Raw genomic sequence first — 15,599 nt, 5'->3', positions numbered from 1 at the left:
TAAGTAACTTGTTCGATAAGCATTTCTTCCCTCAGTCAAGGGGAAGCTGGTGCAGGTGTTCACGGACAACACCACCGCCATGTGGTACTGCGACAAGCAGGGTGGGGTGGGGTGGGGTTGTGGACCTTTTGTCGAGAGGCCCTGCGTCTCTATACCTAGCTGAAACAGCAGGGCGTAACCCTAGTGGTTCAACAACTGGCAGGTTCTGAGGACAAACTCAGCCGTCGATGCCTAGCGGATCATGAATAGTGTCTCCAGACGGAGGTAGCGCAAGCTCTCTTTCATTAGTGGGGAGAAATTTGGTTAGATGTATCCGTAGAGAATGTGAAGTGTCTGAAATAATGCGCGCTGGAGTTTCCAAGGTGGCTATCGCTCAGCATCATATTTCGTCGCGAGTGGAGGTCAGGCCTGCTGTACGCCTTTCTGCCCATACCACTTGTGCCCACGGTTCGGAAGTAGCGACCGGGGCCAAGTCATTCTTGTGGGTCCGGAGTGGGCGAGGAGAGCCTGGTATCCAGAGCGTCTGAAGATGAGCATCGATCCACCGATCAGGCTGCCCCTTCGAGAGGATCTTCTGTCGCAGCATCAGGGCAGGGCTCTCCACCAGAACCTGTCAACTCTACGCCTAGATGCGTGGAGACTGTGCAGCAGCTGTGGATGGCTTTTTACCTTCGTCCCGAGATATGTAACGCTATTTTGGTGGCCCTCCACTATGACGGTATATGCCTGCTATTGTATTATACTGTACAGAAAGGTCTATTGACCCTATTTCTGCTTCTCTTTCCACAGTCCTTTTATTCATACTGACCCTTGCCCTGCAGGGCTCTGCTTTGGGAACTCTCAATGGTTATCTCTCTGCTCTGTCTGATTTTTTGTGACTGCCAGACCAGCCCTCTCCCAGTCTCCAATTGTACATAGGTTTCTAAAAGGGCTGTCTCACTTTGTTCCACCCACGCCATTTGTTATGCTTCAGTGGGACCTTTATTTGGTCCTCACCTACCTAATCTGTGCTCCCTTCGAGCCTTTACATATGTGTCCCCTCTGGCTGTTGACCATGAAAACAGCCTTTTTAGTGGCAATTACATCTGCACGGAGACTGAGTGAGTTGTAGGCGTTACTTTGCATGCCTCCCTATCTAATGTCTTTTCCAGTCAAAGAGGGGTCTCACACAGGGCTTCCTTTTTACCAAAGTTTCTGACCCCATTCCATCTGGGTCAATCCATCACGTTGCCCACCTTCTTTGCTCCCCTCATCCCTCTAAAGAGGAGGAGTGTCTCCACCGACTGGACTCAAAAAGAGCATTGTCGTTCTAGTTTGACCGCACCAAAGAGTTCCAGGTGGACGACAACTCTTCATGGGGTAAGTTGGATCAAAGAAAGGTTGTGCGATGCAGAAGAGGGCTATCTCATGATGGGTCATCATCTGCATCAACATGTTCTACCCTCTGGCCAAGAAGCAGCCCCATGAAGGCTTAAGAGCTTGTTTCACTAAAGCTAAGGCTGCTACCACGGTGTTGCATTGTGGTATTCCAGTCTTTTACATTTGTCAGGCTGCAACGTGGGCATCCCTGCACACGTTTAGCAAACACTACTGCCTGGACAGTCAAGTCCGAAGGGACAGACTTTTTGGCTGCACTGTCCTCCAGGACTTCCTGGTCTAATTTTGTCCGCAGTCCCTCCTCTGGGAATGGTATTGCTTGGGTATCTGTTTAAAGGTAGAGAATCTGTTGCTAGATGTCTGTCAGATGGACAAGTTACTTACCTTCATCTGAAAGAAACAGGTTAGTATTAGATTCCTTACCTTAGAATATCCCCAGGCGTCAGTCTGGATCCGGAAACTTTTGCGTAGCAGTACCCCTGCGCGTCGGTAGGCGTCGTCTGCAGGCGTCCCCTGCGGCTCCGCGTCGTCGGCGTCGTGCGCCGTGATGACGTCGCTGGAGTATATAGACGCCGCCTCCGCGCGCTGACGTCAGTTCTTCTTTTTTCCGCGCCAGTTAGCGCAGATCCGAAGAGCAGTACTCCGGTCTTTGACCAAGTTTTTTGTTAACTGATTGATCTTTACGGTGCCGGTAGGATGCCCGGTTTCAAGAGTTGTGACGAGTGCGACCGCATGATGTCGGTCACCGACCACCATCGACTCTGCCTCCGGTGTCTGGGCGCGGACCACGACGTGGAGTCCTGCGTCGACTGTCGGGCCTTGACTGGAAAAGCTAGGCGGGAGCGGTCCCGCAAGCTTCTCGAGCTCCGGTTGTCGGCCCCGCGTCGAGAGCGGTCCCGGTCCGGTCGGAGGTCGAGGGAACGGTCGAGGGAACGGTCGCGGAGCCGCCATGGGCGCTCCGGGAGTCGCCACCATTCCTCCGGCTCGTCAGGTAAGCACAAGAAGTCGGGGCGTCGCCATCGCACCCCCGACTCCCCCCGACGCCCGCGTGCTGCGGCCGGGGGCTCGGGTGACCCCACCCCCGCGGTCCCGCATGGGTCGCCGACGCCGTCTACCCCACACCTGTCGGTCCCTGGGGAAGGCGCGTCGCGTGAGGAGATCGAGGCCTTCCTCATTGCTATGAGGGCGAGGTCTTCTCCGGCGGGGCCTTCGGCGCCTGCGGGCCCGTCGGTCCCGTCTGGGGGCCCGAGCGGTTCGGGTGCTCCTGCCCCGGCGCCGCCGGTGGCTCCGGCCCCGGCGCCGCTGGTTCCCTCTGGTTCGTCGCCGGCTGGTCTCCCGGCCTCTCCGGCGTCGGTTCCTGTGGGCCAACCCGTGGTACCGCCCCCGCGTGGTGCAGCGACTCCGCCGTCGGCTCCGGCCGGCGTCGGGTCCCCGGCACCGACGCCGCGCGGCGCCACCCCCCTTTCCTCCCCGACTCTGGACTCGGAGCCGGACCGGCGTCGGCCGACGCCGGACCCGACGCCGATGGGGCCCGTTGACCCCGATGTCTATATCGTCGACCCAGAATATGGGTATGACGAGGAGGAGTATGGAGAGGGTTGGGAGGGGTCTGAGGACCCTCTATCCCGTGCCTGCCAGTACGATGTGGACTGGGTAGGTGATCTGGGTGATGCCAGTGGCCTGGACGAGTCGCCCAACCCTGGGTTTGTCTCTCCGTCCCCTGTGGCGTCCGAGGCGGGTGCTGCCTATTCGGTGGTCCTGATGAGGGCTGCCAAGGCCTTACACCTTGAGCTTCCCGTCGCGAAGGTCAAACCGAATATTCTGACGGAAGTTTTTAAACCGCAGTCATGCCCCCAGGAGCCTCTGCTGCCGTTTAATGAGGCCCTGACGGATGTCCTTCTGGGCACCTGGTCCAGGCCCGCTTCTGGTGCGCCGGTTGACCGGAACGTTGCCAGGCGTCACCGTCCCTGCTCGGACGACCCTGCCTTCCTGTCCACCCATCCCTCCCCGGAGAGTCTGGTGATCCAGGCCTCCACTTCACAGTCCGCATTTCCGTCGGCTCCGCCCGACCGGGAATCAAAGAGGTACGACCAATTTGGAAAAAAAGTGTTTTCCTCTTTGAGCGCTGGACTGCGGTCTTGTAACACCGCGTGCCTCTTGGGCCGCTACACCCACTCCCTGTGGGATACGGTCGAGGAGTGTTTGCCGCAATGCCCCCAGGAAGTGCGGGACAAGCTCACCCGGGCCTTTGTTGAAGGCCGGGATGCGGCGCGGTACTCGATCCGTTGTGGTCTGGACACCACGGACTCACTGGGACGGGCCATGTCCACTACGGTGGCGATTCGTCGCCATGCCTGGCTGAGATCTGCCAACTTCTCACCAGACGTCCAAAATACACTAATGGACATGCCATTTGATGGCAGTCGCCTATTTGGTGACAAAGCGGACCACGCGCTGGAGCGCTTCAAGGACTCCAGGGTCACGGCCAAGTCCTTGGGTCTTTCGACCCAGCGCCAGCAGACGGGTTCGTTTCGGCCCTTTCGTGGCCAAGGGAGGGGAGGTCCCACACGTGCTGCCAGCCACGCGGCGCAGAGCGCTCCCCAGCGCGGTGGCGCCCGTGGTTTCCGCCGTGGTGGCGGTAGAGGCCAGCGTCGTGGTCAGTCCACGCCTCCCTCCGCTGCGGCATCCAAGCCTTCCTAGTCCGAGCTTTCGGGCTCACGTGACGCCAGTGGGTGGCAGGGTTCGCCATCACCACTCCCGCTGGCGCGCGATAACATCGGACAGGTGGGTGCTGCAGCTTGTCCGAAGGGGCTATGCCCTCCCCTTCGAGTCCACTCCTCCAGCCATGCCACCGCAGAACCACCGTGTGTCGGGGGACCACTTGACACTTCTGCAGGAGGAAGTTACGGCCCTCTTGGCCAAGGGGGCCATCGAGCGCGTTCCTGGGCCAGAAGTAGGGTGTGGTTGCTACTCCCACTACTTTCTGGTACCCAAGAAGGACAAGGGAGGCCTGCGTCCTATCTTGGATCTACGGAACGTCAACGGCTTCCTCCGGAAGGAGAAGTTCAAGATGTTGACTTTGGCTCAGGTCTTGGCTGCTCTAGACCCACAAGACTGGATGGTAGCGTTGGACTTGCAGGATGCGTACTTTCACATCCCCGTCCTGCCGGCCCACCGGCGTTACCTGCGGTTCACGGTAGGCCACGAGCACTTTCAGTTTATCGTGCTCCCATTCGGCCTTACCAGCGCCCCACGGGTGTTCACGAAAGTGATGGCGGTGGTCGCAGCTCATCTGCGCCGGTTAGGGGTTTCAGTCTTCCCCTACCTCGACGACTGGCTGTTGAAGGCGGGCTCGCCCCAGACAGTCGTCCACCACCTTCAGATGACGGCAGACCTCCTGCACGAGCTGGGGTTTTCCATCAATGTGCCGAAATCACACCTGTGTCCCTCTCAAAAGCTCCTTTTCATCGGAGCGGTTCTCGACTCGGCGCAGTTTCGGGTTTATCCTCCGGAACGGCGGGTCCGGGATATTCAGGCTCTGATTCCCATCTTTCAGCCGTTATCCCGGGTTTCGGTCAGGTTGACGCTGCGGCTTCTGGGGCTGATGGCCTCCTGCATCCTTCTGGTGCATCACGCCAGATGGCGGATGCGGGCTCTGCAGTGGGACCTGAAGTTTCAGTGGGCCCAGCATCAGGGCAACCTATCCGACCATGTCCTGATCTCGGAGGGCACTGCGAGACAGTTGCAGTGGTGGCTTACGGACCGCGATTGGGTCAGGGGCAGATCCCTCTCCCTTCCCCAACCGGAGCACGTGGTTGTGACGGACGCGTCCCTCCAAGGCTGGGGTGGCCACTTGGGAGAGGCGGAGATCAGAGGCCTCTGGTCTCCGGCGGAGTCCCGGCTCCATATCAACATGTTGGAGCTGCGGGCGATCCGCCTAGCACTGAAGGCATTCCTCCCCTTTGTCGACGGGAGTGTAGTGCAGGTGTTCACGGACAACACCACCGCCATGTGGTACTGCAACAAACAGGGCGGTGTGGGGTCGTGGACCCTTTGCCAAGAGGCTCTGCGCCTCTGGCAATGGCTGGAACGTCAGGGCGTGACTCTGACGGTTCAACACCTGGCAGGTTCTCTGAACGCCAGGGCGGACGAACTCAGCCGTCGGTGCTCGGTGGATCACGAATGGCGTCTGAACTCGGATGTGGCGAGAGGCCTCTTTCAGCAATGGGGAGAGCCTTGGTTAGATCTATTCGCCACAGAAGAGAACGCGCAATGTCATCAGTTCTGCGCGTTGGAGTTTCCAGGACGGCACTCGCTCGGCGACGCCTTTCGGCGCGAGTGGAGTTGCGGTCTGTTGTACGCCTTTCCGCCTATACCACTTCTGCCCAGAGTGCTGAAGAAGATCAGGCGCGACCGGGCCCAAGTTATCCTTGTGGCTCCGGACTGGGCTCGAAGATACTGGTATCCCGAGCTACTCAGCATGACAGTCGGTCCCTCGATCCGCCTGCCCCTTCAGGAGGACCTTCTGTCGCAGCAGCAGGGGACGGTCCTCCACCCGAACCTGTCCAGTCTCCACCTCCATGCGTGGAGATTGAGCGGCGACAGTTGAGGCCATTTGACTTGCCTCCTGAAGTCTGTGATGTTATTCTGGCAGCCAGGCGTCCCTCCACAAAGTCGGTATACGCCTGCCGGTGGAACAGATTTGTGGCATGGTGCACAGCAAAGGCTGTGGATCCCCTTTCTGCCCCTCTGTCTGAGGTTCTCCTCTTCCTCCTTTCCCTTGCCCAGCAGGGCTCTGCTCTGGGCACTATCAAGGGCTATCTTTCTGCCCTTTCCGCCTTCTTGAGGCTACCTGATCAGCCATCTTTGTTCAAGTCCCCTATTGTGTTAAGATTCTTGAAGGGCATCACGCACATGTATCCTCCAACTCCGTTCGTGATGCCTCAGTGGGACTTGAACTTGGTTTTGACTTTCCTGATGTGCGCTCCCTTTGAGCCCCTTCATTCCTGTCCTCTCTGTCTTCTCACCTTAAAGACGGCCTTCCTGGTAGCCATCACCTCTGCCAGGAGAGTGAGTGAGCTCCAGGCTCTTTCTATTCAACCTCCTTTCTTGTCTGTTCATCCTGATAAGGTGGTTCTTCGGACTAGACCTTCTTTCCTGCCCAAGGTAGTCTCTGCTTTTCACATTGGGCAGTCCATCACCTTGCCCTCCTTCTTCCCGCCTCCGCATCCTTCAAAGGATGAAGAGCGGCTCCATCGTCTGGACCCAAAACGTGCGCTTTCATTCTATATGGATCGCACACGCCAGTTCCGGGTGGATGACCAACTGTTTGTTGGCTACGTGGGTGAGAAGAAGGGAAGGGCGGTACAGAAACGGACCATCTCTCGGTGGGTCGTCCTGTGCATCAAAGCATGCTACTCTTTGGCTCGGAAGGAGCCTCCTGTTGGGCTGAGGGCCCATTCCACTCGGGCTACGGCGGCTACTACTGCCCTGGGCCGGGGAGTCCCTTTGCAGGACATTTGCCAGGCGGCTACGTGGGCCTCGCTGCACACCTTTGCGAGGCACTACTGCCTGGACAGTCAAGTCCGGAGGGATGGCTTCTTTGGCCGTTCGGTCCTCCAGGACTTTCTGGTGTAGGTTGTATTGGTTCGCAGACCCACCACCGGGGTTGGTATTGCTGGGGTATCTATTCTAAGGTAAGGAATCTAATACTAACCTGTTTCTTTCAGATGAACAAGTTACTTACCTTCGGTAACGATATATCTGTAAGAAACAGTAGTTAGTATTAGATTCCTTACCGCCCCACCCGTCCTCCCCGTTCTGCGAACTGATACCTAGGGTTAAGGACATCCCTTTCAGGGCCCTAGTTTCAAATGGCACCAGTGTTGGTTCTCACATGGCTCTGCGTGTTCTGGCGCGGAAAAGCTGTGTGCAAAGAACTGACGTCAGCGCGCGGAGGCGGCGTCTATATACTCCAGCGACGTCATCACGGCGCACGACGCCGACGACGCGGAGCCGCAGGGGACGCCTGCAGACGACGCCTACCGACGCGCAGGGGTACTGCTACGCAAAAGTTTCCGGATCCAGACTGACGCCTGGGGATATTCTAAGGTAAGGAATCTAATACTAACTACTGTTTCTTACAGATATATCGTTACCGAAGGTAAGTAACTTGTTCAATAACACCTTATCTGGGAGAGACAAGATCTAGCTGAAGATTCCTTACCGATCCACCCCTCCTCCCCACACTGCAGACAGATTTTTAGAGTCAGGGTTGCTCCCTTTCAGGACCCTAGGTGTTCGGAAACTCACAGTGCACTTCATCGCTTTGCACTCGGGGACTGGAAAGTCTTGAAAAGTAACTGACGGCAGTGCACTGAGGTGGCGCCTAAATAGATGACACAAACATCACAATTGCAGAGATGACGATGCTCCCACCCCCCCCCCCCTCCCCAGAGCCAAACGACACCACCAAGAGTATTGCTTGAAGAAAAATCATCCGGATCCAGTCTGATGCCTGGGAAATTTAACAGTAGGGAATCTGAGGCTAGATCATATCTCTACCAGATAAGGCGAGTCCTTTACCCCTACCTGTACTGCCTAGAGCACTAAAAAAGATCAAGAAAGACCGAACACAAGTCATCCTAGTTGCCCTGGACTGGGTGAGTAGAGTGTGGTACCTGGAACTTCTGGCCATGAGCACATGTCCTCCACTCCAGCTGTCTCTTTGAGAGGTCCTCCTGTCACAACAGCAGTCCTGCACCTGAACCTGTGCAACGTACACCTCCATACTTGGAGGTTGAACTGTGACAGCTGATGGCTTTTGATCTCTTTCCCAAAATGGTTGATGCCATATTGACAGCAAGGCTTCCTTCCACCATACGTGTATACACAGGACACTGGCCGAAGTTAGTTGTCTAGTGTTCTCTCATGACAGCAAACCCCTGAATGCAAAGTTGTCTCACTTTTTACTATTTTGTCTTTCCCTGGCCCAGAAAGGCCTTGCATTGGCTACATTTGAAGGTTTTCTCTCAGCCTTCTTACGAGTGCCAGATCAGTTATTCCTCTTCAAGTTTTCTGTTGTGATACATTTTTTGAAAGGACTGATCTCAGTGTTTCTGCCAGCACCTTCAGAGATGCCACACTATTTGAACTGATGCACTGTTGTTCTGTAGGCCAACTGACCATCAAAATGGTGTTTTCCATTGCCGTAACATCTGCCCGGCAAGTGAGCGAACTCTAGGCCTGAACATTACAGTAACCATACACATTCTTCTTTCGGTACAAACTCGTCCTCTGGATAAAGGCACATTCCTGTTGAAGGTAGTGACTCCCTTACATGTAGGGCTGTGCATCACCTTGCTGGCTTTCTGAGCTTCGCCTCCCCCTTCAAGGAGGAGGAACGGCTCCACCGCCTGGACCTGAAGAGGGCCATTATCTTCTACATAGATCGAACCAAAGACCACCGACTGGTCAACCAACTTTTTGTTGGTTTCTCTGGAGCAAAGAAGGGCAAAGCAGTCTATGGACTGTTTTATGTATTAAGATCCACTATGGGCCTGCCTCCAAAAGACTTGCACCCTTATTCCACCACAGCAAATGCTGCTACCATTGCGCTGGTGCACGTTGTCCAGTTCTGAACATTTGCCAATTTACAGATCTGCGCGCTGGCATATCCCAATTTCAATGAGCTCCACGGCTAAAGGTACAGACAAAGATCAGATGGAAATTGACTGTGGAGAGGTGGTACAGATATATTGGCTCCGACGTCACATCCAGAGGAGAATGGCTCTATCTACTGACGAGTAAGGGAATTGCAATCAGAAGTTTCAGGATCCAGTCTGGCTCCTGGGGGGGAAAACAATCTGCGGTTAGGTAGTCCCTACCAGAAAGATGTAAATGAAGGTAAGTAACTTGTTCTTCTTGCTCTGCTAGCCATTGGTTGGTGTTAGAAGTTTTTCTAGCAGATATGTTTTTAGCAGGATGTCCTTGCGGCTAGTCAATTGCATTTCTGTTTGTTGTGAAGCAGCAAATAAGGCTTGGTCTGATGGAAATATTGTTTATTCTACCAAAGAAATAGCAGCTGCCTTTTGATTGGCATTTCCGTGCTGAAGATGGTTAGGCACCAACTTATCTGTATATTTATGAAGCATTATTATTTTTATTCTGATGTTTCGGTGGAGGCATTGTTCAGGAATATGATGGTTCAGCATGTATTATGTTAGCACACCATTTTATTTTGCCACTGTCGTCGCAGATACCTTAGAATGTTCTTGTACCGCTAATAGGATATATCTGGGAAATGGTTATGGCAGCAGCAAGTATATTCTATGAAGTCCTCGCTTTAGTCATTGCGCAGCACCAGTAAAACAACCTCGACCATATGGTGCTCACAGACACCTTAAGAAAATTAAAATACATGAAGTTAAGTACATTAAGCTCTTTGTTTGTTTTCCTGGAGATTCATATTTTTCTACATTCAAAGTATGATGTCACGTTTATCCACTGTACTTCCATTTTTCGGCTGTAGATACATCCTGCTTTGATAGTTTCCTTCATGTTCCTCCTTAACCACTTGGCTGCTAAGGTACTCCCTCATCTTCCCATTGACTTTCCATTGAAATCAATGGAAAGTCCATGACGAGTTACCCTTGTCATTAGCGCTGAAGGGGTTAAGATAGATGAGTTTTCCATAGACGTTTCAGGGAAGAAACAAGAAAATAATTTGCTCTAGCTATATTTGCTACTATAGAAATGCCACTTTTGGATCTTAGGCTATGATATTTATAGATAGAAACAGTTTGCTTTAAATATGACTTGTGTTTAACTTGGTAATCAGTAGTTTTGTCTTTTTAACTAGGCTTATCTTTGGGACAATAACAATCAAGTGGTAGTCGAGTGGCTTGAGAAACACTTACAAGAAGAGGATGGCACACGCTCTGCTATAAGAGAAAACATTAAATATTTGAAGCGAGATTATGCACTGAAGCACATCAGAAGGTAAGTATACAATTCAGTCACTTAAAAGTGTTTGTCTTGAAAAACATACTCACGTCTAATTCCTTAGCAGTGTACCCTTAATCTGAATTAATTTTAGTGACCATAGTTATCACTATTGCTTACAAATCATGTTGCTTGCCCAGATGTTATCATTATTAAGTATTAAAGCAACACTTTGTTCTTACCTTAAAGGAACAGTTGTAGTCCATGCTTCGCTTGAAGAATAATATAATTTGTCAAGTATTTATTGAGAGGTGCTTGTATAGGCTAATTCACAAATATCAATCCAAGTTCGTTCTAGCTAAAAATAAGATTACGGGCCTGATTGAGAGTTGGGCGGACTGGGTTAATCCGTCACAAATGTGATGGATATCCCGCCAGACATATTACGAGTCCATTATATCCAATGGCACTTGTAATACGGCGGACGGGATAGCCCTCACGTTTGTGACGGAGCAATCCATCCGCTAAACTCTAAATCAGGCCCATAGTTTGAGAGCTTTTTCTTGGGTGGTAAGCGGACCTAATTTGACTACTTTGCTTGTTCGACTAAGTACGCTTGGAATGTATGCCTCTTGTGCTAGAATAGCTCAATTATCATGCCAGTGTAATTAAAAGTATCATACTATTGTACACCACTTTCCTTTCAAGAATTAAAATGAGTTTATCACTACCTGAGGACAGGGAAGCAAAGAGCAAAACTAGGCAAGGTTGTCCCTTCTTCCAAGTGGTATTTCTGCTACTTGTTTTGCTCCTTTGCTGTCAAGGAAATCCAGTTGACTCTCCGGCAATACTTTGGAGCCTATTCCCCAATTGCATTTTGTAGTACTGGAGAAAAGTAGGATATGCTTTCATGGTCACCCCTACTTTTTGTTGGTGTCATTATGTTTTCTGACTAATCTGACTGGGATGCTGCTAATCAGGACACCAGTCTCTGTGCTTCTCCCCTAAATTGGACATGGTGAGTAATTTGCTACACGCCAGATGGGCTACTAGTGTACCCTGATAAGTCCCTAGTAGATGGTACTGAAGTACCCTGGGCATAGGTACACCAGGGGTTTCCCATGGGCTGAAGCATGTATTACGCCACCCATGAGAGACCACTCATATTGTGGTTACAGGCCTGCCGTTGCAGCCTGTGTAAGCTGGTGCTAGCAACACTTGCGACAGATATAAGTTTCCTTATATCGGAGGTCATTGCACTTAAAACCTATAAGTCACCCCTAAGGCAGGCCTTTCAATCCTGAAGGCAGGATGTTTGGTTCTAAGTGTGAGTGTGCCCCTGCATGAGTGGGGCACCCCTACAACCTTCGCAGTCCATTATCCTAAGTTGTAGGTGCATCAGAATTACAACATATAGAGTTGCCATGCTTCATTACGCAATGACCAGCTCTAAATTGGCTGTAACAAACCCTGTCATGTTTGGTATCAAAAAGTGTGGGAGGTATGATTCCATACACTGTAAAGCTCCTTCAGGAGATCCTCAGTTCTCCAGGTACCAGTCTTTCAGAATCGGACAGCAAGCTAGGGCTGCTGCCGGCCAGAGACACGATTCTGCCCTCCTGCTGCTGAGCCAAGCTCGAGCGGGGGAAGGCAGAACAATATTTAACCTGCCACAGGGAGGTGTACCACCTCACAAACAGGGTTTAGTGTATTGGGACAGGGTGGGGGCACTCGCCAGCGCCACTGAGACTGCTTGTAGGGCACATTTGGTACCCTTCTTGCATACTCCAGTTCAAACCACTTCAGGGAGCCCTTGGCTCCTACTCTGGCGCGAAACTGGACAAAGGACATGAGAGTATCTCCCAACTGTCCAGCCCCTCCTCTAGGAAGTACCCCTGAATCGTCCCAACCCTTCCCTAAGGGTACTTAAGGGCTTACCTGTGGTTGGGTCCCTAGATTCGTCGTGGACAAGATTCAGATCACATACAACTTCAACTTCGACTATCTGGACACTCTGGATTTTGCTTGTCTTCGCTTTGGGACCCGGGACTGCATCGAGGAAGATTCCTGCTGCTCCTGGTCTAGTCGTCCTGCTGGTCTTCTGCAACATCTGTGCCCGTGCTCCATACAGGTTCTTCACCAGGCCTGTGGAAATCCAAGACATTTGAAGGAATCTCCCTTGGAGTGAAGGAGTCACTCCCCTGCATCTGAAGGCACCCCAATGCAACTGACTTGTCTGGTGATCGTTGGCTCCCACGGAATCCTAAAGGCTCAGCAAAACAGGTGGTGGTTCTGGAACTCCCTATTGGCCTGCACAGTCTTAATGACGAGTTTGAGGCCAGTATACCTCGTCAGAATCGTTAGAACAGAACCCCATGTGCACCGTGTCGACTTGCTGTTGCAAGACTTGTTGACTCTCCCCTCCAGAGATCTTCGGCCTCTGAGAAGCTCCAACCTCAAGCAACTCCTCCAGCCAAGATCCTCACCCTCACCACTTCCTCTCCACCGTGGGCCTTCTTCATTGGAGAGCTGCTGGAGGTCCTCTTGCAACTCCTGTACCATCTGCCCATGGGTCCTTTTGAGGGTCTTCTTTGGCTCCAGTGGGCTCCCCTACTTTCTAGGGGCCTACTCTGACTTACCTGCACGTAATAAGCCACCTGGACCTTGCTGGTCCCGACACTGCAACTTTTTCGATGACTACGTTGTTGGCTGCTGCCATGGCTTGTTGGTGCTCCTGCAGGACACTGACTCCTGGCTCTCGACACCTGACGTGGGACAGCCCGTGAATGGCTCTTGGTCTTCCACAGTGTCGCCTGGTCCCCACAGCTGCATCTTCAAGGGCACAGTTAACCTCTCCTGCATCTCCAACAGCGGTGGGCCTTCGTCTTCTGTGCCTCCTGGTCTCTCATGAGTGGCAAAGACTCCGTCCCCTCTGCTAGCAGGTACCAGTCATCCCAAATCCACCTTTGGGTTCCACCGGACTCCTTTGTCTTCTTCTCCAGCGGCATCTTTATGAAATCCTCCAAAAGGAAAATTTTGATGGATACATCTGCCTGTGGATTCCTCACTTTTTGAATTATCCCCATGTACAGCATTCCACAGAAACTTCTCTTTGTAGTTCTCCCACGTCGACAAGGACATCACAATGAAACGGCTGTACACGCAACTCCGCCCGACGTCATCGGAGCCATAAGTAGACCTCATCGGCGTGCTGCGTCAGTTCCCTTTTTTCTGCACCATTGACCTGTTACGTTTTTTTTTAAGGGCTCTCCATTTCTGGGAGTCTCTTTGTTGCAAGTTTTCGGCTCTTTGTAGCAGTGACCATGGCTACTCAGAGGAAATCCAGATTCAAGCCCTGCAAGGAATGTGGGGGTCAGATGTTTATTACTGACCCTCATGATGACGGTTTGAGGTGTCTCTCGTCGGACCACGACGTCCGGGGGTGTTCATCATGCAGGAGCATGTACCCCAAGGATCCGCATAGGCCTCCAGTTGGGTTATAGCTGGTGGGATCCATCTTTGGCTCAATCTGTGTCTCTTGAACCAGCTTAGGGTTCTACATTGGCTTTGGTTCCGACTTCCACTCTGATCCCAAAATCTTCGTTGGTCTCTTATACTTCAGTGTCAGAGAAAAATCCTTTACTCATCCTGATGTACTTCTCCGAGCCAAACTTGTCTCAGCATTGACAAGGCTGTGTCCCGAATCCACTTTGACGCACCCATTCCCCATGAAGCCACATTCAGCTAGAAAACTGCCTTTGCCATAGAGCGGTCTTTAGGTACTCCACTAACTTTTGAGCTCTGATTAAGATCAGTCCCCTGTCCTTCTGAGATGACAGTGGAGATAATCGGGATGATTTGTCTCTCATTATCATTACAACAATCTCTATGTGGACTAACCAGAGACCAGTGGGTTGGATATTTTCCTTCAGACTGAGTTGATCCCTAATAGAAATGGGATTTTTGGTTGGCTAGGGCATGCGCCAAAGCCAGGCAGAAACCACCACTCTAGTCAGGGCAAGGGAGTTACATGCTGAAGATAACCCCTGCTCACCCCCTTGGAAGCTTGGCATGAGCAGTCAGGCTTATCCCAGAGGCAATGTGTAAAGCATTTGCGCAACACACACACACACTCACAGCAGCAACACACTAGGCACACCACAAAAGAAACTCCACCAGGGTTATATAAAAAATAGCCTTTGTATTATCCAAAACACATTAGGATCATAATCACACAATATACACTCAGTCAACTGGCACCAGGTAGAAATTCACATGGGATTATATACAGGACAGAGCCAATCATGCCACTGTCAGAACCTTTAGAAAGCACTAGTAGCGCATGTAAAACGCAACCAATGACTACTGGTAAAATACTCTACTTAGCAATATCACCTGCAACATAAACGCATTATGTCTGCATCACATTAGGCATAAAACACATTATGCATAAACACATTATGCATAAACACTGTAGTATAACATTAGGCATCAACACCTGGGACATAAATCATCAGCTTAAACACATTATGCCGTAGGCATCACATTAGGGTCTTGAGCCCTACCTACACTGACCCTCTGGCCTTCTGTCCAAAATGTCAGGGCTCTCACAGGACCTTCCACTGGCCCATTTGACTGCCTTGGCAGTGAAAACACGGTGCACAATACGCTGGGGCGGAGGAGTGTATCTCACTCCTTTACTCTCAAGAAAAGAAAAACGCCCCCCATCGTTGCAGCTGCCCGCATCTACGGTGCAGCTGAGGAAATTTGCTTGGACACCACTGTGTCTGCTGAGGCCCCACTGGGACTCTAAAAACAATTTGCCCCACGTTGCAGCTGCATGTGCGCTCGTGATGCAGCTGTGAGGCAGAAATGTGCCTCTGGAGCCCAATTCGGGGACTCCTGGAACAATGCCCCTATGCAACGGTGCGCCTGCACTGGGCCTCAACTCGGCCCAAAAAGAACTCTGCACTGGCACCAACTGTGCCCAACTTGAGCCCCATTCACCGGGGCTCTTCTTGGCGGCTCGGTCTCCTCCAACGCGGGGGACGCTCGGCACTGGGAGCCATCGGGGCTCTGATCGGTCTTCTCTTCTCGGGGCTCCTCCACTTCTTCCTCACTCACCGGGGCTCTTCTTGGCTGCTTGCCAGTGCTGGGTAGGGTCCCACCTGGCGTCTACTCCTGGAGAGGGAGCCCGCAAGGCTCCCATTCTTCTGCCTCACACGGGGCTCCCACCGGCACACTCGGGCCTGGCCTTACTCCCAGCATGCCATGCCTGG

At 52.3% G+C, this 15,599-nt stretch overlaps 1 protein-coding gene across 10 annotated transcripts in view; it reads left to right on the top strand.

Moving 5' to 3' along the window:
• Nucleotides 1-15,599, top strand: part of ACACB (acetyl-CoA carboxylase beta) — a 2,338,068-nt gene that overhangs the window by 2,278,862 nt on the left and 43,607 nt on the right. For all 10 annotated transcript variants that reach the window (XM_078667379.1, XM_078667377.1, XM_078667383.1 and 7 more), the window contains one exon: nucleotides 10,238-10,377. In XM_078667379.1, coding sequence (XP_078523505.1) covers nucleotides 10,238-10,377 — 140 coding nt within the window. The remainder of the gene's footprint in view (nucleotides 1-10,237; nucleotides 10,378-15,599) is intronic.

The sequence above is a fragment of the Lissotriton helveticus genome, chromosome 11 (genome assembly GCF_964261635.1).
Source record: "Lissotriton helveticus chromosome 11, aLisHel1.1, whole genome shotgun sequence".
NCBI classification, from domain to species: Eukaryota; Metazoa; Chordata; class Amphibia; order Caudata; family Salamandridae; genus Lissotriton; species Lissotriton helveticus.
The sequence above is the reverse complement of the archived record's forward strand: the minus strand, read 5'-3'. Positions and strand labels throughout refer to the sequence as shown.